Consider the following 25,000-nt stretch of genomic DNA (forward strand, 5'->3'; position numbering starts at 1 on the left):
ACACTCTCTCACACTCTCTCACACTCTCTCACACTCATAGTCTCATCGTCACACTCTCTCACACACTCTCTCACACTCACATCACACTCATAGTCTCATCGTCACACTCTCTCACACTCTCTCACACACTCTCTCACACTCATAGTCTCATCGTCACACTCTCTCACACTCATATTCTCATCGTCACACTCTCACACACTCTCTCACACTCTCTCTCACACTCATAGTCTCATCGTCACACTCTCTCACACTCTCTCTCACACTCATAGTCTCATCGTCACTCTCTCTCACACTCTCTCTCACACTCACAGTCTCATCGTCACACTCTCTCACACTCTCTCACACACTCTCTCACACTCATATTCTCATCGTCACACTCTCTCACACTCTCTCTCACACTCATAGTCTCATAGTCACACTCTCTCACACACTCACACACACACACATCACACTCATAGTCTCATCGTCACACTCTCTCACACTCTCTCTCTCACACACATCACACTCACAGTCTCATCGTCACACTCTCTCACACTCTCTCACACTCATATTCTCATCGTCACACTCTCTCACACTCTCTCTCACACTCACAGTCTCATAGTCACACTCTCTCACACACTCACACACACTCTCTCACACTCATAGTCTCATAGTCACACTCTCTCACACACTCACACACACACACATCACACTCATAGTCTCATAGTCACACTCTCTCACACTCTCTCTCACACACACATCACACTCATAGTCTCATCGTCACACTCTCTCACACTCACACACACACACATCACATTCATAGTCTCATCGTCACACTCTCTCACACACACACATCACACTCACAGTCTCATAGTCACACTTTCTCACACACACTCACACACTCTCACATCACACACATAGTCTCATAGTCACACTCTCTCACACTCACACACACATCACACTCATAGTCTCATCGTCACACTCTCTCACACACTCACACACACACACATCACACTCACAGTCTCATAGTCACACTCTCTCACACACTCACACTCTCTCACACTCACACACACATCACACTCATAGTCTCATCGTCACACTCTCTCACACACTCACACACACACACATCACACTCACAGTCTCATAGTCACACTCTCTCACACACTCACACTCTCTCTCACACACACACATACTCACACTCACACACACTCTCACACTCTCTCTCACACACACACTCTCTCACACACACGCACTCTCTCTCTCACTCTCTCACACACACTCTCTCTCTCTCTCTCTCTCTCACACGTGAGCAGATGTGGGTTGTAAAAGTGTGTTGTTGCGAGTCTCAATGTTTTTCAGGTGCTGCCCCTTTGAGCTGCCGTGTGTTGCCGCTCCAGGATAGAGAGCTGCTGTAAATCTGAGCTGTTGCGTGTGACGGATGGGGAGCGGAGGGAGTTACCCCGGGACATCACTGCCTCCGCCCAATGTCACTGCCAGCGGGGAGAGGATTCGGGACACACTGCCGGAGTGTCGGGCCAGCGATGGTATGCACTGCAGCCACGATGCATCGCAGGATGTTAGACTCCGAACACAGTGAGGGGGGGGAGGGGGGGAGCGGCCCAGGGGATGGCCCAGGCCACATCGAGCTTCAGTGCAGTTACAGCCTTTGGTCGAAGTCAATCTCAGGGATCAGCACTGACGACACAGAGTTGCACCACGCCCGGTCAGAAAGAATGCACCTTTTATCTGCATCCTCATTCCGATTTAATTTCCCCATGCAGTTTATCAGGCGTCGGTGCCAGACATGTAGCAATACATCGCGTGATGACACAGTGCAGAGCAAGCATCAGTGTGGCTCAGTGGGCAGCACCCTCGCCTCTGAGTCAGGAGGTTGTGGGTTCAAGTCCCACTCCAGGGACTTGGGCACAAAATCCAGGCCGACACTCCCAGTGCAGTGCTGAGGGAGCACCGCACTGTCGGAGGGGCAGTACTGAGGGAGCACCGCACTGTCGGAGGGGCAGTACTGAGGGAGCGCCGCACTGTCGGAGGGGCAGTACTGGGGGAGCGCCGCACTGTCGGAGGGGCAGTACTGAGGGAGCGCCGCACTGTCGGAGGGGCAGTACTGAGGGAGCGCCGCACTGTCGGAGGGGCAGTACTGAGGGAGCGCCGCACTGTCGGAGGGGCAGTACTGAGGGAGCGCCGCACTGTCGGAGGGGCAGTACTGGGGGAGCGCCGCACTGTCGGAGGGGCAGTACTGGGGGAGCGCCGCACTGTCGGAGGGGCAGTACTGAGGGAGCGCCGCACTGTCGGAGGGGCAGTACTGAGGGAGCGCCGCACTGTCGGAGGGGCAGTACTGAGGGAGCGCCGCACTGTCGGAGGGGCAGTACTGAGGGAGCGCCGCACTGTCGGAGGGGCAGTACTGAGGGAGCGCCGCACTGTCGGAGGGGCAGTACTGAGGGAGCGCCGCACTGTCGGAGGGGCGGTACTGAGGGAGCGCCGCACTGTCGGAGGGGCGGTACTGAGGGAGCGCCGCACTGTCGGAGGGGCGGTACTGAGGGAGCGCCGCACTGTCGGAGGGGCGGTACTGAGGGAGCGCCGCACTGTCGGAGGGGCGGTACTGAGGGAGCGCCGCACTGTCGGAGGGGCGGTACTGAGGGAGCGCCGCACTGTCGGAGGGGCGGTACTGAGGGAGCGCCGCACTGTCGGAGGGGCGGTACTGAGGGAGCGCCGCACTGTCGGAGGGGCCATCTTTCGGATGAGACGTTAAACCGAGGCCCCGTCTGCCCTCTCGGGTGGATGTAAAAGATCCCGGGGCCACTATTGGAAGAAGAGCAGGGGGAGTTCTCCCCGGTGTCCTGGGGCCAATATTTATCCCTCGACCAACATCACTAAAACAGATGATCTGGGTCATTCTCACATCGCTGTGTGTGGGAGCTTGCTGTGCGCAAATTGGCGTTTCCCACATTACAACAGTCACACATGGGCCAATTGATTTGAGGTACTGGTGTCATTGGCACTAGTGAGACACTTGACCATTTCGGGAGGGGGAGTGGAATATGAATGCTGGTTACCATGACATCGATTCTGTTTTGCGAAAGAAGGTTAACTCAAAAACATTCTTCACATCACTTATTACAAAAATACAGAACAGGTATCACAGCAATACACACAGGAATATTTACAGACAGTTGCTGGGTGGTTGTAAATAGTAATTCAATCGCAGCACGATGTACAGAATCATCGGGGTATTTACAAGGAGTCAGGAAATTTTTCATCTACTGTTTTGCCTCATCGCAAGTTGGGCAGGGCTGGGACATCCTCCTCTCTCCCCATGGCCAGTCCCATCAAACACTCCCAGGGCAGGTACAGGGGGTTAGATACAGAGTAAAGCTCCCTCTACACTGTCCCCATCAAACACTCCCAGGGCAGGTACAGGGGGTTAGATACAGAGTAAAGCTCCCTCTACACTGTCCCATCAAACACTCCCAGGGCAGGTACAGCACGGGGTTAGATACAGAGTAAAGCTCCCTCTACACTGTCCCATCAAACACTCCCAGGGCAGGTACAGCACGGGTTAGATACAGAGTAAAGCTCCCTCTACACTGTCCCATCAAACACTTCCAGGGCAGGTACAGGGGGTTAGATACAGAGTAAAGCTCCCTCTACACTGTCCCATCAAACACTCCCAGGGCAGGTACAGGGGGTTAGATACAGAGTAAAGCTCCCTCTACACTGTCCCATCAAACACTCCCAGGGCAGGTACAGCACGGGGTTAGATACAGAGTAAAGCTCCCTCTACACTGTCCCATCAAACACTCCCAGGGCAGGTTCAGGGGGTTAGATACAGAGTAACGCTCCCTCTACACTGTCCCATCAAACACTCCCAGGGCAGGTACAGGGGGTTAGATACAGAGTAAAGCTCCCTCTACACTGTCCCATCAAACACTCCCAGGGCATGTACAGGGGGTTAGATACAGAGTAAAGCTGCCTCTACACTGTCCCATCAAACACTCCCTGGTCAGGTACAGCATGGGGTTAGATACAGAGTAACGCTCCCTCTACACTGTCCCATGAAACACTCCCAGGGCAGGTACAGGGGGTTAGATACAGAGTAAAGCTCCCTCTACACTGTCCCATCAAACACTCCCAGGGCAGGTACAGGGGGTTAGATACAGAGTAAAGCTCCCTCTACACTGTCCCATCAAACACTCCCAGGGCAGGTACAGGGGGTTAGATACAGAGTAAAGCTCCCTCTACACTGTCCCATCAAACACTCACAGGGCAGGTACAGCACGGGGTTAGATACAGAGTAAAGCTCCCTCTACACTGTCCCATCAAACACTCCCAGTGCAGGTACAGGGGGTTAGATACAGAGTAAAGCTCCCTCTACACTGTCCCATCAAACACTCCCAGGGCAGGTACAGCACGGGGTTAGATACAGAGTAAAGCTCCCTCTACACTGTCCCATCAAACACTCCCAGGGCAGGTACAGGGGGTTAGATACAGAGTAAAGCTCCCTCTACACTGTCCCATCAAACACTCCCAGGGCAGGTACAGGGGGTTAGATACAGAGTAAAGCTCCCTCTACACTGTCCCATCAAACACTCCCAGGGCAGGTACAGGGGGTTAGATACAGAGTAAAGCTCCCTCTACACTGTCCCATCAAACACTCCCAGGGCAGGTACAGGGGGTTAGATACAGAGTAAAGCTCCCTCTACACTGTCCCACTGGGAGATTTCCTCGTCTCATGTCTGGGTCTGTGGTTTTAAGTGGCAGTTGGACGAGAGGGCTGTGTCTGGCGGGATGACCAGGGTCAGGGACCTGCTCGATGGCGGAGGAGCGGGCGGGACAGTGCCAGGCGTGTTGGCGCGGTGCCTATCCCGGGCCGACGTCCGCTGCGCGGCCGATGCCATCGAGTCGCTATAAACAGCGCTGGGCCCTGACTCCGTTCGGTGTGTCGCGGGGGCTCAAGCACGTGGGGAGATCCCGTCCCAGCTGACCCCCGTCCGGACGGAATTCCTCGTCGGCGCCAAGCCCCGGAACCTCCCTCGGGAGCCGGCGCCTCACAACTTGAGCCTCCTCCGGGGAAATCCCCTCCGTGCCTTTCGGTTCTGCGCGGAGGGAGGGGATTCCTGTACGGGCTGCTCCTGCACACTCTCCACCTTGCCATCCTCGTCTGCCGTCCGGACACACCATGGCGCACCATCTAGCCGTCCGGAGGAGGCGGGGGTCCCCGATGGAGGGCACTCTACGCGGGAGTCCTCCCACTATTTATTGGGGACTTGGCCTGGAGGGTGGTGCACGGGGCAGTCCCGTGCAATCGGTTTTTAATTCGGTTCACGGGCTCCCGGGCCGCCTGCAATTTCTGCGGTCTGGAGGAGTCCGTGTTCCACGTGTATGTTCAGTGCACGAGATTGCAGCCCCCTCTTCCGTTATTCAAAGGGGCCGCTCCTCAAATTCTGGCTGCCCTTCAGTCCCCACGCTCCTGATCTTTGGGGACCCTGTGCGGAGGGGAGCGGGTAGGTCCGAGGGCCTCCTCGTAGGACTGCTCCTGGGCCTGGCCAAGGGGGAGCCATCAGCCGGTCCAGGCAGCGGGCGGGCGAGGGGGTCGTTCAACCCCGACTGCCTGCCTCTCTTCCGCGGTTACATCCTGAGCCAGGGTGTCCCTGGAGATGGAGCACGCGGTGTCCACCGGTACGCTCGCGGCCTTCCGCGAGAGGTGGGCGCCGGAGGGACTGGAGTGCATCATCACCTCCCCCCCCTCCCCCCTCTGGGAACAGAATCTTAATTTGACCGGTTAAGGTTTTATTGTTAATTTGTGGCTTCGAGTGTCCTTTTGATAACTCGGCTTTATCTGTTAATTAATATAGTTGTGGAGCTGTTGAGTTGGGGAGGGGCTCAGCCAGTCACGTGATGTTCACAAGGCTCAATAAAACCCCGGCCAGTTGGGTTCGGGGGATCCACGATGGGGCAGGTGGTTGTGAGCCTGGTGGATGAACCGGTAATGTGTCGTGCGATTGTTCAACCTTTTGCTAATAAATACACTCGTTGTTAATAGCGACGTGTTGCAAAGGACCCATGCAGCAAATACATTACAGACGCCATTATCCTTGGATCATGCGGCTACCCAGGTGGGAGAGGGTGAGACAGAGGCCTTGGTACAGCTGGGAGTTTCATCTCCGACGTGGGGTACGGTTCGAATCTGGAGGCCAAAGGTCAAGAGTCGCTCCGGCCGCCTTGACCGCCATCAATGATGAGTGTTCCAGTGATCTTTCTGGAGTTGTGGTGGTGTTGGCCGTCATGGGATCCTGCTGTGCACCGCTGTCCCCCCTCCCCCGCGGGATCCTCCTCCTGTGCGCCGTTCGCCCACCCCCCGCGGGATCTTCCTGTGCACAGCTCGCTCACGGGCACGAGGGCAGGTTGACTGGCAGGAAGACGTTGAGCTCGATGAGGATGGAGAAACAGAGGAAGATGGTGTAGAGTCCGAGCGCCCCCAGCCCCAGCCGGCGGTCCAACTTCCAGTGGTTGAGGTGGATGCCCAACACCTGGAACCCAGCGAGAGAGGGAGAGGGTGTGAGAGAGGGAGAGAGAGAGGGAGCAACGCACCCGATACACGAGACAACAAACCCGGGGGAACTGTGGGTGTGGTGGGGGGAGCGAGAGGGCGGGGGGGGGGGGAGACAGAGAGCGAGAGAGAGAGAGAGAGAGTGAGACAGGGACATGTGAGCGAGAGACAGAGCGAGAGAGAGACAGGGACAGAGAGAGACAGAGCGAGAGAGAGACAGAGAGAGAGAGACAGGGACAGAGAGAGAGTGAGAGAGAGAGAGACAGAGAGGGAGAGAGAGAGTGAGAGAGAGAGACAGAGCGAGAGAGAGACAGAACGAGAGAGAGAGAGAGAGACAGAGTGAGAGAAAGAGTGAGAGAGAGACAGGGACAGAGAGAGACAGAGTGAGAGAGAGAGTGAGAGAGAGACAGAGAGAGAGAGAGAGAGACAGGGACAGAGAGTGAGAGAGAGAGAGACAGAGCGAGCGAGAGACAGAGCGAGAGAGAGAGAGAGAGAGACAGAGAGAGAGAGAGACAGGGACAGACAGAGAGAGAGACACACAGAGACAGAGAGAGAGAGAGCGAGAGAGAGAGAGACAGAGAGAGAGACACACACAGAGACAGAGAGAGAGAGAGCGAGAGAGAGAGAGACAGAGAGAGAGAGACACACACAGAGACAGAGAGAGAGAGCGGGAGAGAGAGACAGAGAGAGAGAGAGAGAGACAGAGAGAGAGAGAGAGAGAGAGACAGAGAGAGAGAGAGAGAGGGGGAGATACAGAGAGACAGAGAGAGAGGGGGAGTGAGCAGGAGGTGGGGTATATAACGGGGTCGATGTGTAATTCTCGCCCCCCCAGGTACAGGCCCTGAGCTCAGCGGTCCAGAGTCATGCCCTCCTGGCGATGGAGCGGTTTTCCAGGGCGCTGCCCCTGTGCCCACGGTGTGGGGGGCATCGCTGGGCCGGGAGCAGGGTGGGGGGGGAGAGAACTGCCCCAACTCAGAACACTCCCCACGCCCCCCACACACACACTGCCACCCCCCTCCCACCAAATACTCACCGTCAGGAAGACCGATGCCAGCAGGAGAACGACCGAGTAGATAATCCCTTTGCTGTTTATCGAGACCTGCGGGCAGGGGACAGAGCAAGGATATTCAGGATACAATGGGTCAGCCTTACCCCGCGCCCCCTATACCCTCCCCCGCACTGTCGGAGGGGCAGTACTGAGGGAGTGCCGCACTGTCGGAGGGGCAGTACTGAGGGAGCACCGCGCTGTCGGAGGGGCAGTACTGAGGGAGTGCCGCACTGTCGGAGGGGCAGTACTGAGGGAGTGCCGCACTGTCGGAGGGGCAGTACTGAGGGAGAGCCGCACTGTCGGAGGGGCAGTACTGAGGGAGTGCCGCACTGTCGGAGGGGCAGTACTGAGGGAGCACCGCACTGTCGGAGGGGCAGTAATGAGGGAGTGCTGCACTGTCGGAGGGGCAGTACTGAGGGAGCGCCGCACTGTCGGAGGGGCAGTACTGAGGGAGTGCCGCACTGTCGGAGGGGCAGTACTGAGGGAGCACCGCACTGTCGGAGGGGCAGTAATGAGGGAGTGCTGCACTGTCGGAGGGGCAGTACTGAGGGAGCGCCGCACTGTCGGAGGGGCAGTACTGAGGGAGTGCCGCACTGTCGGAGGGGCAGTACTGAGGGAGCACCGCACTGTCGGAGGGGCAGTAATGAGGGAGTGCTGCACTGTCGGAGGGGCAGTACTGAGGGAGCGCCGCACTGTCGGAGGGGCGGTACTGAGGGAGCACCGCACTGTCGGAGGGGCAGTACTGAAGGAGTGCTGCACTGTTGGAGGGGCAGTACTGAAGGAGTGCTGCACTGTCAAAGGGGCAGTACTGAGGGAGTGCCGCACTGTCGGAGGGGCAGTACTGAAGGAGTGCTGCACTGTCAGAGGGGCAGTACTGAGGGAGCGCCGCACTGTCGGAGGGGCAGTACTGAAGGAGTGCTGCACTGTCAAAGGGGCAGTACTGAGGGAGTGCCGCACTGTCGGAGGGGCAGTACTGAAGGAGTGCTGCACTGTCAGAGGGGCAGTACTGAGGGAGTGCCGCACTGTCGGAGGGGCAGTACTGAGGGACTTCAGTTGTTGGAGAGACTGGAGAAACTGGGGTTGAAGGTTCTCCCCACACTCACCGTGGATCCGTATTTCACAAGGAGTGTTCTCAGCATCCAGGGTGCTCCGAGTCCCACCAGAATATCGAACACGTTACTCCCAATGGAGTTCGAGACAGCCATGTCTCCCATACCTGCAAAAGTCCGGACATTCGACGTGGTTAGTTCAGTGAGGACCTACATCTGTACTCTACACTGCAAGGCTGAACCACACACACACACACACACACAAGTCCTCTCTCTCCAAGATTCATGATCATCTGTCTGGGGAGGTCCCTCTAACCCCCTCTCTCACACACTCCTGTATCTGGGGAGGTCCCTCTAACCCCCTCTCTCTCACACTCCTGTATCTGGGGAGGTCCCTCTAACCCCCTCTCCCTCACACACTCCTGTATCTGGGGAGTTCCCTCTAACCTCCTCTCTCTCTCACACTCCTGTATCTGGGGAGGTCCCTCTAACCCCCTCTCCCTCACACACTCCTGTATCTGGGGAGGTCCCTCTAACCCCCTCTCTCTCTCACACTCCTGTATCTGGGGAGGTCCCTCTAACCCCCCCTCTCTCTCACACTCCTGTATCTGGAGAGGTCCCACTAACCCCCCCTCTCTCTCACACACTCCTGTATCTGGGGAGGTCCCTCTAACCCCTCTCTCTCTCACACACTCCTGTATCTGGGGAGGTCCCTCTACCCCCTCTCTCTCACACACTCCTGTATCTGGGGAGGTCCCTCTAACCCCCTCTCTCACACACTCCTGTATCTGGGGAGGTCCCTCTAACCCCTCTCTCTCACACTCCTGTATCTGGGGAGGTCCCTCTAACCCCCTCTCACTCACACACTCCTGTATCTGCGGAGGTCCCTCTAACCCCTCTCTCTCACACACTCCTGTATCTGGGGAGTTCCCTCTAACCTCCTCTCTCTCTCACACTCCTGTATCTGGGGAGGTCCCTCTAACCCTCTCTCCCTCACACACTCCTGTATCTGGGGAGGTCCCTCTAACCCCCCCTCTCTCTCACACTCCTGTATCTGGGGAGGTCCCTCTAACCCCTCTCTCTCTCACACACTCCTGTATCTGGGGAGGTCCCTCTAACCCCCTCTCACTCACACACTCCTGTATCTGCGGAGGTCCCTCTAACCCCTCTCTCTCACACACTCCTGTATCTGGAGAGGTCCCGCTAACCCCCCCTCTCTCTCACATTCCTGTATCTGGGGAGATCCCTCTAACCCCTCTCTCCCTCACACACTCCTGTATCTGGGGAGGTCCCTCTACCCCTCTCTCTCACACACTCCTGTATCTGGGGAGGTCCCTCTAACCCCTCTCTCTCTCACACACTCCTGTATCTGGGGAGGTCCCTCTACCCCCTCTCTCTCACACACTCCTGTATCTGGGGAGGTCCCTCTAACCCCTCTCTCTCACACACTCCTGTATCTGGAGAGGTCCCGCTAACCCCCCCTCTCTCTCACATTCCTGTATCTGGGGAGATCCCTCTAACCCCTCTCTCTCTCACACACTCCTGTATCTGGGGAGGTCCCTCTACCCCCTCTCTCTCACACACTCCTGTATCTGGGGAGGTCCCGCTAACCCCCCCTCTCTCACACACTCCTGTATCTGGGGAGGTCCCTCTAACCCCCTCTCTCTCACACACTCCTGTATCTGGGGAGGTCCCTCTAACCCGTCTCTCGCTCACACGCTCCTGTATCTAGGGAGGTCCCTCTAACCCCCCCTCTCTCTCACACTCCTGTATCTGGGGAGGTCCCTCTAACCCCCCCTCTCTCTCACACTCCTGTATCTGGGGAGGTCCCTCTAACCCCTCTCACACACTCCTGTATCTGGGGAGGTCCCTCTAACCCCCCCTCTCTCTCACACTCCTGTATCTGGGGAGGTCCCTCTAACCCCTCTCACACACTCCTATATCTGGGGAGGTCCCTCTAACCCCTCTCTCTCACACACTCCTGTATCTGGGGAGGTCCCTCTAACCCCCTCTCTCGCTCACACTCCTGTATCTGGGGAGGTCCCTCTAACCCCCTCTCTCTCACACACTCCTGTATCTGGGGAGGTCCCTCTAACCCCTCTCTCTCTCTCACACTCCTGTATCTGGGGAGGTCCCTCTAACCCCTCTCTCTCACACACTCCTGTATCTGGGGAGGTCCCTCTAACCCCCTCTCTCTCACACTCCTGTATCTGGGGAGGTCCCTCTAACCCCCCTCTCTCTCACACACTCCTGTATCTGGGGAGGTCCCTCTAACCCCCTCTCTCACACACTCCTGTATCTGGGGAGGTCCCTCTAACCTCTCTCACACACTCCTGTATCTGGGGAGGTCCCTCTAACCCCTCTCTCTCACACATTCTTGTATCTGGGGAGGTTCCTCTAACCCCTCTCTCTCACACACTCCTGTATCTGGGGAGGGGTGTAGGGGCTGGAGGGGGTTACAGAGATAGGGAATGACGTGAGAGCAAGGAGGGATTTGAACACGAGGATGGAGAATTTTGAAATCGAGGCGTTGCCGGACCGGGAGCCAATGTAGGTCAGCGAGCACAGGGGGTGATGGGTGAGCGGGACTCGGTGTGAGTTAGGACATGGGGCAGTGAGCACAGGGGGTGATGGGTGAGTGGGACTGGGTGCGAGTTAGGACACGGGGGCAGTGAGCACAGGGGGTGATGGGTGAGCGGGACTCGATGCGAGTTAGGACACGGGGCAGTGAGCACAAGGGTGATGGGTGAGTGGGACGCGGTGTGAGTCAGGACACGGGGCAGTGAGCACAGGGGGTGATGGGTGAGCGGGACTCGGTGCGAGTTAGGACACGGGGCAGTGAGCAAAGGGGGTGATGAGTGAGTGGGACTGGGTGCGAGTTAGGACACGGGGCAGCGAGCACAGGGGGTGATGGGTGAGTGGGACTCGGTGCGAGTTAGGACACGGGGCAGTGAGCACAGGGGGTGATGGGTGAGTGGGACTCGGTGTGAGTTAGGACACGGGGTCAGTGAGCACAGAGGGTGATGGGTGAGTGGGACTCGGTGTGAGTTAGGACACGGGGCAGTGAGCACAGGGGGTGATGGGTGAGTGGGACTGGGTGCGAGTTAGGACACGGGTCAGTGAGCACAGGGGGTGATGGATGAGTGGGACTCGGTACGAGTTAGGACACGGGGTCAGTGAGCACAGGGGATGATGAGTGAGTGGGACTGGGTGTGAGTTAGGACACGGGGTCAGTGAGCACAGGGGGTGATGGGTGAGCGGGACTGGGTGTGAGTTAGGACACGGGTCAGTGAGCACAGGGGGTGATGGGTGAGCGGGACTGGGTGTGAGTTAGGACACGGGGCAGTGAGCACAGGGGGTGATGGGTGAGCGGGACTCGGTGCGAGTTAGGACACGGGGCAGTGAGCACAGGGGGTGATGGGTGAGCGGGACTCGGTGCGAGTTAGGATACGGGGCAGTGAGCACAGGGGGTGATGGGGGAACGGGACTCGGTGCGAGTTAGGACACGGGGCAGTGAGCACAGGGGGTGATGGGGGAACGGGACTCGGTGCGAGTTAGGACACGGGGCAGTGAGCACAGGGGGTGATGGGGGAACGGGACTCGGTGCGAGTTAGGACACGGGGAGGGGGGCAGCGGGAGATTGGGATGAGCTGAAGTTTACGAGGGCGTGGGGAGATCAGGACGTTGGAACAGTCCGCAGTCCGGAGGAGGACACAGGCAGGGGTGAGGGTTCCAGCAGCGGATGAGCTGAGGCGGGCTTGGCCTCAACTGGCTGCTCTAACCTGGGTGAGCGATCACACAGTGAACCATGACCTTTCCCCTGGGAGGTCACCTCCCGACCCCTGGCCACTTACCCTGCCTCGCCACGATGAGGCTGGCCATACAGTCCGGCACACTCGTCCCAGCAGCCAGGAATGTGATTCCCATAATAACGTCGGGAATTCCCAGGGAGTATCCGATTATTGTTACCTAGGCAACAGCATGGAGTAACGACAGTTCATTAAGAAAACACTCCCAGGGCAGGTATAGGGGGTTAGATACAGAGTAAAGCTCCCTCTACACTGTCCCATCAAACACTCCCAGGGCAGGTACAGGGGGTTAGATGCAGAGTAAAGCTCCCTCTACACTGTCCCATCAAACACCCCTAGGGCAGGTACAGCACGGGGTTAGATACAGAGTAAAGCTCCCTCTACACTGTCCCATCAAACACTCCCAGGGCATGCACATGAGGTTAGTTACAGAGTAAAGCTCCCTCTACACTGTCCTATCAAACACTCCCAGGACAGGTACAGGGGGTTAGATACAGAGTAAAGCTCCCTCTGCACTGTCCCATCAAACACTCCCAGGACAGGTACAGGGGGTTAGATACAGAGTAAAGCTCCCTCTACACTGTCCCATCAAACACTCCCAGGGCAGGTACAGGGGGTTAGATACAGAGTAAAGCTCCCTCTACACTGTCCCATCTAACACTCCCAGGGCAGGTACAGCACGGGGTTAGATACAGAGTAAAGCTCCCTCTACACTGTCCCATCAAACACTCCCAGGGCATGTACAGCACGGGGTTAGATACAGAGTAAAGCTCCCTCTACACTGTCCCATCAAACACTCCCAGGGCAGGTGCAGCACAGGGTTAGATACAGAGTAAAGCTCCCTCAACACTGTCCCATCAAACACTCCCAGGGCAGGTACAGGGGGTTAGATACAGAGTAAAGCTCCCTCTACACTGTCCCATCAAACACTCCCAGGGCAGGTACAGCACGGGTTAGATACAGAGTAAAGCTCCCTCTACACTGTCCCATCAAACACTCCCAGGACAGGTACAGGGGGTTAGATACAGAGTAAAGCTCCCTCTACACTGTCCCATCAAACACCCCCAGGGCAGGTACAGCACGGGGTTAGATACAGAGTAAAGCTCCCTCTACACTGTCCCATCAAACACTCCCAGGGCATGCACATGAGGTTAGATGCAGAGTAAAGCTCCCTCTACACTGTCACATCAAACGCTCCCAGGACAGGTACAGGGGGTTAGATAAAGAGTAAAGCTCCCTCTACATTGTCCCATCAAACACTCCCAGGGCAGGTACAGGGGGTTAGATGCAGAGTAAAGCTCCCTCTACACTGTCCCATCAAACACCCCTAGGGCAGGTACAGCACGGGGTTAGATACAGAGTAAAGCTCCCTCTACACTGTCCCATCAAACACTCCCAGGGCATGCACATGAGGTTAGATACAGAGTAAAGCTCCCTCTACACTGTCCCATCAAACACTCCCAGGGCAGGTACAGCACGGGGTTAGATACAGAGTAAAGCTCCCTCTACACTGTCCCATCAAACACTCCCAGGGCAGGTTCAGGGGGTTAGATACAGAGTAAAGCTCCCTCTACACTGTCCCATCAAACACTCCCAGGACAGGTACAGCACGGGGTCAGATACAGAGTAAAGCTCCCTCTACACTGTCCCATCAAACACTCCCAGAGCAGGTACAGGGGGTTAGATACAGAGTAAAGCTCCCTCTACACTGTCCCATCAAACACTCCCAGGGCAGGTACAGGGGGTTAGATACAGAGTAAAGCTCCCTCTACACTGTCCCACCGATACACCCTCGTGCCTCGCGTTGATCGATCGGCTCAGTGTCTCCGTGGTTACAGCAGCCTTACCATCCAGACCATAATGTAGGAGAAGAGTGCGATCCAGAGGGTGGAGAAGATGAAGGTAGCCATGAACCACCTCTCCCAGCGGGGCTTGGCGCAGTTGGGCACGGTGTAGTAGAGCAGGACACCCAGGGGCCACGCGATCAGCCACTTCACCATCTCGCACCGTCCGGCTGTGGGTCAGAGGGGCACACAAGGGGCAGAGTTCACGAGCGAGGCATCGGAGGTCAACGACTCAGCATGTCCGACTGGTGGGCAAGGCTGGCGAGCTCTCATACCCACACGGCGAGATCCTGAAGTCACACGTGGTGGGCTGGGCCTTGGACCTGGGAGGGATGGACCTCGGTCTTGGACTGGGAGAGATGGACCTCGGTCTGGGACCGGGAGGGATGTACCTCGGTCTTGGACTGGGAGAGATGGACCTCGGTCTGGGACCGGGAGGGATGGACCTCGGTCTTGGACTGGGAGAGATGGACCTCGGTCTGGGACCGGGAGGGATGGACCTCGGTCTTGGACTGGGAGAGATGGACCTCGGTCTGGGACCGGGAGGGATGGACCTCGGTCTTGGACTGGGAGAGATGGACCTCGGTCTGGGACCGGGAGGGATGTACCTCGGTCTTGGACTGGGAGAGATGGTCCTCGGTCTGGGACCGGGAGAGATGGTCCTCGGTCTGGGACTGGGAGAGATGGACCTCGGTCTCGGACTGGGAGAGATGGACCTCAGTCTGGGAGAAATGGACCTCGGTCTGAGAGAGATGGACCTCGGTCTGAGAGAGATGGACCTCGGTCTGGGAGAGATGGACCTCGGTCTGGGAGAGATGGACCTCGGTCTGGGAGAGATGGACCTCGGTCTGAGAGAGATGAACCTCGGTCTGGGAGAGATGGACCTCGGCCTGGGTGGGACTGACCTCAGCCTGGATGGGACTGACCTCGGCCTGGGTGGGACTGACCAGGGACTGACCAGGGACGTTGCAAAGTGTGATTTTTTTATTTTCCTTTGACGATCTCTGAAATTTCTTGCTTCTGACCTGAGCCCCTTGATGCAATAAAGGAAGACGCGTTTAGATATCACCTTTCACCCTCTCGGAACATCCCACAGCTTGACAGCCAAGGAACTACGTATTTTGGAGTGCGCTCACTGTTGTAATGTGGGAAACGCCAATTTGCGCACAGCAAGCTCCCACACACAGCGATGTGATAATGACCCAGATCATCTGTTTTAGTGATGTTGGTCGAGGGATAAATATTGGCCCCAGGACACCGGGGAGAACTCCCCTGCTCTTCTTCCAATAGTGGCCCCGGGATCTTTTACATCCACCCGAGAGGGCAGACGGGGCCTCGGTTTAAAGTCTCATCCGAAAGACGGCCCCTCCGACAGTGCGGCGCTCCCTCAGTACTGCCCCTCCGACAGTGCGGCGCTCCCTCAGTACAGCCCCTCCGACAGTGCGGCGCTCCCTCAGTACTGCCCCTCCGACAGTGCGGGGCTCCCTCAGTACTGCCCCTCCGACAGTGCAGCGCTCCCTCAGTACTGCCCCTCCGACAGTGCAGCGCTCCCTCAGTACTGCCCCTCCGACAGTGCGGCGCTCCCTCAGTACCGCCCCCCCGACAGCGGGACTGCGGTGGGAGACTCGGTGGGAGTATAGCGACTGAATCTCACTCCCTGTTGGTGTTCCAGCCCCCATCACGTCACTGTGACGTTACGAATATCTCTGGTCAACATTATGGTTCGAGGTCCTTTGGTTAATAAATCCGATTTTGATCCCATCCAGAAACCCAATTCACCCCCCACCCCCCCGCCAGCCCCCGCCCCCGGCCGGCCGGCCCCTTGGCGACCTGTAACCCTTGACCCCTGACCCCCCGCGCCCGCCGGTACCTGGTATTTTGAAGGGGACGAGCGGTCCGTCGCTCTCCCGTTCCCCGCTCTCCTTCCTGTCCGCCGCCTCGGCCTCCCCCGGCTCCCCGGCGTCCGGGGTCTCATCGGGCCCGGGGTCCCGCCCCGCCTCGCGGCCTCCGCCGCTCGCTCCGTTCTCCGCGGCCCGCTTCACCGGCGTCCTGACCGAAACCGCCGGCTCCCCGCCGCCGGCCTTGCTCCGAATCAGCCGCTGCCTCTGTCCGGGAGGGGCGGGGGGGGGGGGGGAAAAGGGGGAAAAGTGGGGGGGTAAAAGGTCAAGGCGGGTCTACCCTGTCCCTCTCCCAGCGGACGCTTGCCTCGGGGAGCCCCGTCTCGAGCCGCCCCGCCAGTGCCCCGCCCTTTGTCCGTCCGCCCAGGCCGCCGGGCTATTCGACTGTGGAGGCGTCGCAATGGCGCAGGAATTACGTCGGATGCACAAACAGGCCACTCGGCCCAAGCAGTCCAACGTTTACACTCCCTCTCGAGCCTCGACCCCTCCTTCCCCATCAAGGTCAATCCTCGTAACCCTCCATTCTCAACCATCAGCTGCCCGGGCCCCAAGCTCTGGAACTCCCTCCCCAAACCTCTCCCGCCACCCCCCCCCTCTCTCTCTCCCCTCCTTCAAGACGCTCCTTAAAACCCCGCCTCTCCGACCCAGCTTTCGGTCGCCCGTCCCACTATCTCCTTACGTGGCTCGGGGTCAGAGTGTTTATCGCGTCGCCCCTTCCTGTGAGGCGCCCCGGGAAGTTTCACGACGTTAGAGACCTCGATTAGGTCGCTCTCACAGCCTGCTCCATGGACCCACCCTGCTCGTCGTTTCAACCCCCAAATCCCCTCAACGCGGGACGTCCCGAACACACACACACTGGATCACGATCGGGAGCGGGAACGCTGGCTTATTAAGGTATCTCGCCCTCGCCCACTTCTCCACCTCTGATCTATCTGCTTCGTGGGTGAGTTGCTTAAGAATTCATAGCAACACGTCGCCATTAAGAACCGATTGGTCTATTAGCAAAAGGTTTAACGATCGCACCACACGTTACCGGTTCATCCGCCGGGCTCACAACCACCTGCCCCATCGCGGATCCCCCCCCGCAACTCAACTGGCCGGGGTTTTATTGAGTCGTGTGACCATCACGTGACTGGCTCAGCCAATCGCAATGCAACAGCTCGACAAAGCCGTCAGCGTGCTCACCCCTCCCCCAATGACCCCAAGGGGTGCTGAGGCCAACTGTAGGCTGGGGTGTGAGAGGGGAAGTCCCCAGCACAGGCCAAGGTGGCCGCCTGGGACCTTTCATCAGAGTCAGGAGCAGGAGTCCGGCCATTGGGCCCCTCGAGCCTGCTCCGCCATCCAATCAGATCGCGGCCGACCTTCGACCTCAACCCCACTTTCCCCGCCCGATCCCTCGATTCCCTTAATATCCAAAAATCTCCCGATCTCGGCCTCGAAGACTGAGCCTCCCACGGCCCTCTGGGGCAGAGAATTCCAAAGATTCACCCCCCTCTGAGTGAAGAAATTCCTCCTCATCTCAGTCCTAAATGGCCGAGCCCTTATCCTGAGACTGTGAGCCCTGGTTCTAGACTCCCCAGCCCCGGGGGGAAACACCCTCCCTGCATCTACCCTGTCCAGCCCTGTAAGTATTGTGTGTGTTTCAATGGGATCCCCTCTCATTCTTCTAAACTCCAGAGAATATCGGCCCAGTCTGCTCAATCTCTCCTCATAGGACAATCCCCCCCATCCCAGGAATCAGTCTGGTGAACCTTCGCTGCACTCCCTCTATGGCCAGTATATCCTTCCTTAGGTAAGGAGACCAGAACTGTGCACAATACTCCAGGTGTGGTCTCACCAGGGCCCTGTATAACTGCAGCAAGACGTCTTTACTCTTATACTTAAATCCTCCTGTAATAAAGGTCAACGTACCATTTGCTTTCTGAATTGCCTCCTGTACCTGCAGGTTAACTTTCAGTGATTGGTGTACAAGGACCCCCAGGTCCCTCTGAACACTGACATTCCCCGATCTCTCACCGTTTAATGGCCTACCTCGTTGATGAGCATACGGCTAGCCATCGTTAGCCGCGTCCTGGGCCCAAAGTGCTGCGTGATCATAATCCTCAGGCTAGCTTCGGGAAAGGTGAGCTTGTGGGGGGAGGAGGATATCAGCTCATCCACCATCAACACCTGGGCATTCTCAACTCCCGGGCCTGTCATCGGGAGCAGTAAACACAGATCACCATCACACACTCCCAGGGCAGGTACAGCACGGGGTTAGATACAGAGTAAAGCTCCCTCTACACTGTCCCATCAAACACTCCCAGGGCAGGTACAGGGGGTTAGATACAGAGTAAATCTCCCTCTACACTGTCCCATCAAACACTCCCAGGGCAGGTACAGGGGGTTAGATACAGAGTAAAGCTCCCTCTACACTGTCCCATCAAACACTCCCAGGGCAGGTACAGGGGGTTAGATACAGAGTAAATCTCCCTCTACACTGTCCCATCAAACACTCCCAGGGCAGGTACAGGGGGTTAGATACAGAGTAAAGCTCCCTCTACACTGTCCCATCAAACACTCCCAGGGCAGGTACAGCACGGGGTTAGATACAGAGTAAAGCTCCCTCTACACTGTCCCATCAAACACTCTCAGGGCAGGTACCGGGGGTTAGATACAGAGTAAAGCTCCCTCTACACTGTCCCATCAAACACTCCCAGGGCAGGTACAGCACGGGGTTAGATACAGAGTAAAGCTCCCTCTACACTGTCCCATCAAACACTCCCAGGGCAGGTACAGGGGGTTAGATACAGAGTAAAGCTCCCTCTACACTGTCCCATCAAACACTCCCAGGGCAGGTACAGGGGGTTAGATACAGAGTAAAGCTCCCTCTACACTGTCCCATCAAACACTCCCAGGGCAGGTACAGGGGGTTCGATACAGAGTAAAGCTCCCTCTACACTGTCCCATCAAACACTCCCAGGGCAGGTACAGGGGGTTAGATACAGAGTAAAGCTCCCTCTACACTGTCCCATCAAACACTCCCAGGGCAGGTACAGGGGGTTAGATACAGAGTAAAGCTCCCTTTACACTGTCCCATCAAACACTCCCAGGGCAGGTACAGGGGGTTAGATACAGAGTAAAGCTCCCTCTACACTGTCCCATCAAACACTCTCAGGGCAGGTACAGGGGGTTAGATACAGAGTAAAGCTCCCTCTACACTGTCCCATCAAACACTCCCAGGGCAGGTACAGGGGGTTAGATACAGAGTAAAGCTCCCTCTACACTGTCCCATCAAACACTCCCAGGGCAGGTACAGGGGGTTAGATACAGAGTAAAGCTCCCTCTACACTGTCCCATCAAACACTCCCAGGGCAGGTACAGGGGGTTTGATACAGAGTAAAGCTCCCTCTACACTGTCCCATCAAACACTCCCAGGGCAGGTACAGGGGGTTAGATACAGAGTAAAGCTCCCTCTACACTGTCCCATCAAACACTCCCAGGGCAGGTACAGGGGGTTAGATACAGAGTAAAGCTCCCTCTACACTGTCCCATCAAACACTCCCAGGGCAGGTACAGCACGGGGTTAGATACAGAGTAAAGCTCCCTCTACACTGTCCCATCAAACACTCCCAGGGCAGGTACAGGGGGTTAGATACAGAGTAAAGCTCCCTCTACACTGTCCCATCAAACACTCCCAGGGCAGGTACAGCACGGGGTTAGATACAGAGTAAAGCTCCCTCTACACTGTCCCATCAAACACTCCCAGGGCAGGTACAGGGGGTTAGATACAGAGTAAAGCTCCCTCTACACTGTCCCATCACACACTCCCAGGGCAGGTACAGGGGGTTAGATACAGAGTAAAGCTCCCTCTACATGGTTGAGAACGATTTCTTCCCTGAAGACTAGGACACTGACACTCAGTACGGGAAGAGTTACCTGTCTGCAGTATGACGACTGTAGCTGAATAGCTCTGGTCGTTCTCTGCTTCCTGCTGTGCGCAAGTGCCCTCATTGGCTGGGTTAGCTGAGCTGATGCAACTCAGTCCCTCAAAGTAATTGCGTATCTGTGTATTGTACCTGTAAGTGAAGAGGCAGAACGGAGGTATTGTGGGTAAAGGAACGATTGGCTCCCATTGCCCCTGCCCCGAGGGAGTGCCGCACTGTCGGAGGGACAGTACTGAGGGAGCGCCGCACTGTCGGAGGGGCGGTACTGAGGGAGCGCCGCACTGTCGGAGGGACAGTACTGAGGGAGCGCCGCACTGTCGGAGGGGCGGTACTGAGGGAGTGCCGCACTGTCGGAGGGGCAGTACTGAGGGAGTGCCGCACTGTCGGAGGGGCAGTACTGAGGGAGCGCCGCACTGTCGGAGGGGCAGTACTGAGGGAGCGCCGCACTGTCGGAGGGGCAGTACTGAGGGAGCGCCACACTGTCGGAGGGGCAGTACTGAGGGAGCGCCGCACTGTCGGAGGGGCAGTACTGAGGGAGCGCCGCACTGTCGGAGGGGCAGTACTGAGGGAGCGCCGCACTGTCGGAGGGGCAGTACTGAGGGAGTGCCGCACTGTTGGAGGGGCAGTACTGAGGGAGCGCCGCACTGTCGGAGGGGCAGTACTGAGGGAGTGCCGCACTGTTGGAGGGGGGCCACCAATATCAGACAGTCACTGATAAACCCAACGGGGAATTCAGGAGAAACTTCTTTACCCCGAGAGCGGTGAGAGGTGGAACTCGCTGCCACAGGGAGGGGTTGAGGTGAATAGTATCGATGTATTTAAGGGGAGGCTGGATAAACACACGGGGGAGAGAGGGATAGAAGGATGGGGTGATGGGGGGAGATGGAGAGGGGTGGGAGGGGCTGGTGTGGGGCATAAACCCCGGCACGGAGCGGTGGGACATAAACCCCGGCACGGAGCGGTGGGACATAAACCCCGGCACGGAGCGGTGGGACATAAACCCCGGCACGGAGCGGTGGGACATAAACCCCGGCACGGAACGGTGGGACATAAACCCCGGCACGGAGCGGTGGGACATAAACCCCGGCACGGAGCGGTGGGGCATAAACCCCGGCACGGAGCGGTGGGACATAAACCCCGGCACGGAGCGGGGGGGCCCAGTGGCCTGTGTCTGGGCTGCATGTTGTGGGCAATGCTGGCCTCTGGTGGAGACAGTGTGCATAGCAGGTCAAACAATCCACCCGCGATCGAGACGTATTTCCACGTCGAAGATTAATCCACTCACTTCATCACGATTATGTAAAGCACGTACATCAGGATGAGAAGCAACCCTTCCCACCTGACAACAAAAGAAAGCAGCAATAATTAGATTGTTTATCCGACAGTAATGGTCTTATTTCCACCTCTAACTCTAACTCTCAAACTGCCTCACAGCCAATGAAGTACTATCGGAGTGCGCTCACTGTTGTAATGTGGGAAACGCCAATTTGCGCACAGCAAGCTCCCACACACAGCGATGTGATAATGACCCAGATCATCTGTTTTAGTGATGTTGGGCGAGTGCGGCACTCCCTCAGTACTGCCCCTCCGACAGTGCGGCGCTCCCTCAGTACTGCCCCTCCGACAGTGCGGCACTCCCTCAGTACTGCCCCTCCGACAGTGCGGCACTCCCTCAGTACTGCCCATCCGACAGTACGGCACTCCCTCAGTACTGCCCCTCCGACAGTGCGGGGCTCCCTCAGTACTGCCCCTCCGACAGTGCGGCACTCCCTCAGTACTGTCCCTCCGACAGTGCGCCGCTCCCTCAGTACCGCCCCTCCGACAGTGCGGCGCTCCCTCAGTACCGCCCCTCCGACAGTGCGGCACTCCCTCAGTACTGTCCCTCCGACAGTGCGGGGCTCCCTCAGTACTGCCCCTCCGACAGTGCGGGGCTCCCTCAGTACCGCCCCTCCGACAGTGCGGCGCTCCCTCAGAACCGCCCATCCGACAGTACGGCACTCCCTCAGTACCGCCCCTCCGACAGTGCGGGGCTCCCTCAGTACCGCCCCTCCGACAGTGCGGCCCTCCCTCAGATTGACTCGATCTACTCTCTCACTGCGAGATAATCGAAGCTCGGACTGTTGATCCCGACAATCACCCCAACGTTTTCGAGCCCAATCGGACGGGATCTATTTAAACCCGCGGTTCAGCAGAGGTTGGAAGGCCAGCTCGGGGCTTGGAGACACTCACCAGAACACCTTTTCATCATGAATAACCTGGACAGAAAGCAGAGGAGGGAAATTAAAGACAATGAAAGCAAAGTAAAACCTGAATTAAACCCAGTCCCCATTCACCGCTCCCTCGACCTGACTCCTAGTCTGCTCTGTAAAATTAGGATCAAAGGTCTCACACACAGAGCTACCCAAACGGTCTGAGGAGTTACAAGACATCTTATTAAGACAGCAGTCGTTCAAATATCGTCAAACACAATCCACAATCAGGATAGACATACGGCCATGACAAGTAGCTGGTACTAGTCCCGATCGGGCAGGTGGCTGACGACACGGACAGGTTTTTTCTTCACCGTCTGCCCAGAACCGTCCCCTGGGTCTGTCTGTTATTCTCTGTTTAGGTGTGGGCCAGGTGTGAGATATTGGCAGGGCCGCGTGACCACTGGCATGTCGAGTTCTTTGTCTCAACTCTGGGGGGAAACCCTCCTCTTCACATTTACCCTCCCAGGGTCAGAGTCCGACAGGCCACTCGCGGCCCTCCAATGTCTGGAGCTGACCGTTATCAGTCATTTATGTTCACGCTGTTCCAGTGGCTTGAGCTATTGCACCGTGGAGTGAATCATTCAATTCTAACACCGGTCTGGAGACGGTTGGGTCTCAAGTTATTGGTTCCCAAGTCACAATTTCTTACACTTCCACAACCTTCACCGGAGTCCCAGACCCAGAAACAGCCTTCACCTCACTCCCAGGGTCTCCACAGAGGGACAAGAAACCTACCAGAATGAGAGCGAGGACAGACATGATGTAGGACACCGAGTCTCTGAACAAGGACCACCACGTGAGAGGGACATCCTGGAGAGAGAGAGAGAGAACGAGAGACAGTCAGTGTGTGTGGGACCCGTACCCCAGTGAGAGTCAGTGTGTGTGGGACCCGTACCCCAGTGAGAGTCAGTGTGTGTGGGACTGTACCCCAGTGAGAGTCAGTGTGTGTGGGACCCGTACCCCAGTGAGAGTCAGTGTGTGTGGGACCTGTACCCCAGTGAGAGTCAGTGTGTGTGGGACCCGTACCCCAGTGAGAGTCGATGTGTGTGGGACCCGTACCCCAGTGAGAGTCAGTGTGTGTGGGACTGTACCCCAGTGAGAGTCAGTGTGTGTGGGACCCGTACCCCAGTGAGAGTCAGTGTGTGTGGGACCCGTACCCCAGTGAGAGTCAGTGTGTGTGGGACTGTACCCCAGTGAGAGTCAGTGTGTGTGGGACCCGTACCCCAGTGAGAGTCAGTGTGTGTGGGACTGTACCCCAGTGAGAGTCAGTGTGTGTGGGACTGTACCCCAGTGAGAGTCAGTGTGTGTGGGACCCGTACCCCAGTGAGAGTCGGTGTGTGTGGGACTGTACCCCAGTGAGAGTCAGTGTGTGTGGGACCCGTACCCCAGTGAGAGTCAGTGTGTGTGGGACCCATACCCCAGTGAGAGTCAGTGTGTGTGGGACCCATACCCCAGTGAGAGTCAGTGTGTGTGGGACTGTACCCCAGTGAGAGTCAGTGTGTGGGACTGTACCCCAGTGAGAGTCAGTGTGTGTGGGACCCGTACCCCAGTGAGAGTCAGTGTGTGTGGGACCCGTACCCCAGTGAGAGTCAGTGTGTGTGGGACCCGTACCCCAGTGAGAGTCAGTGTGTGTGGGACCCGTACCCCAGTGAGAGTCAGTGTGTGTGGGACTGTACCCCAGTGAGAGTCAGTGTGTGTGGGACTGTACCCCAGTGAGAGTCAGTGTGTGTGGGACTGTACCCCAGTGAGAGTCAGTGTGTGTGGGACTGTACCCCAGTGAGAGTCAGTGTGTGTGGGACTGTACCCCAGTGAGAGTCAGTGTGTGTGGGACTGTACCCCAGTGAGAGTCAGTGTGTGTGGGACCCATACCCCAGTGAGAGTCAGTGTGTGTGGGACTGTACCCCAGTGAGAGTCAGTGTGTGTGGGACTGTACCCCAGTGAGAGTCAGTGTGTGTGGGACTGTACCCCAGTGAGAGTCAGTGTGTGTGGGACTGTACCCCAGTGAGAGTCAGTGTGTGTGGGACTGTACCCCAGTGAGAGTCAGTGTGTGTGGGACTGTACCCCAGTGAGAGTCAGTGTGTGTGGGACTATACCCCAGTGAGAGTCAGTGTGTGGGACCCGTACCCCAGTGAGAGTCAGTGTGTGTGGGACTGTACCCCAGTGAGAGTCAGTGTGTGGGACCCGTACCCCAGTGAGAGTCAGTGTGTGTGGGACTGTACCCCAGTGAGTGTCAGTGTGTGTGGGACCCGTACCCCAGTGAGAGTCAGTGTGTGTGGGACCCGTACCCCAGTGAGAGTCAGTGTGTGTGGGACCCGTACCCCAGTGAGAGTCAGTGTGTGTGGGACTGTACCTCAGTGAGAGTCAGTGTGTGTGGGACCCATACCCCAGTGAGAGTCAGTGTGTGTGGGACCCGTACCCCAGTGAGAGTCAGTGTGTGTGGGATTGTACCCCAGTGAGAGTCAGTGTGTGTGGGACCCGTACCCCAGTGAGAGTCAGTGTGTGTGGGACCCGTACCCCAGTGAGAGTCAGTGTGTGTGGGACCCGTACCCCAGTGAGAGTCAGTGTGTGTGCGACTGTACCCCAGTGAGAGTCAGTGTGTGTGGGACTGTACCCCAGTGAGAGTCAGTGTG

General features: G+C 57.3%; 2 protein-coding genes across 2 annotated transcripts in view; one reads left to right on the plus strand and one right to left on the minus strand.

The window, feature by feature from the left end:
* Positions 1-25,000, plus strand: part of LOC139239522 (actin-related protein 2-like) — a 143,522-nt gene that overhangs the window by 48,644 nt on the left and 69,878 nt on the right. The window lies entirely within an intron of this gene.
* Positions 6,372-25,000, minus strand: part of LOC139239302 (sodium/potassium/calcium exchanger 3-like) — a 40,214-nt gene continuing 21,585 nt past the window's right edge. Inside the window, exons 6-16 of the mRNA XM_070867973.1 lie at positions 23,106-23,180; positions 22,348-22,373; positions 21,404-21,457; positions 20,111-20,250; positions 18,224-18,384; positions 16,165-16,399; positions 14,298-14,464; positions 12,496-12,610; positions 8,696-8,808; positions 7,578-7,643; positions 6,372-6,524 (exon numbers count right to left, since the gene is read on the minus strand). Of these exons, the coding sequence (XP_070724074.1) occupies positions 6,381-6,524; positions 7,578-7,643; positions 8,696-8,808; positions 12,496-12,610; positions 14,298-14,464; positions 16,165-16,399; positions 18,224-18,384; positions 20,111-20,250; positions 21,404-21,457; positions 22,348-22,373; positions 23,106-23,180 (1,296 nt within the window). The 3' untranslated portion in view covers positions 6,372-6,380. The remainder of the gene's footprint in view (positions 6,525-7,577; positions 7,644-8,695; positions 8,809-12,495; positions 12,611-14,297; positions 14,465-16,164; positions 16,400-18,223; positions 18,385-20,110; positions 20,251-21,403; positions 21,458-22,347; positions 22,374-23,105; positions 23,181-25,000) is intronic.

Source organism: Pristiophorus japonicus, chromosome 27, assembly GCF_044704955.1.
Source record: "Pristiophorus japonicus isolate sPriJap1 chromosome 27, sPriJap1.hap1, whole genome shotgun sequence".
Taxonomy (NCBI): Eukaryota; Metazoa; Chordata; class Chondrichthyes; family Pristiophoridae; genus Pristiophorus; species Pristiophorus japonicus.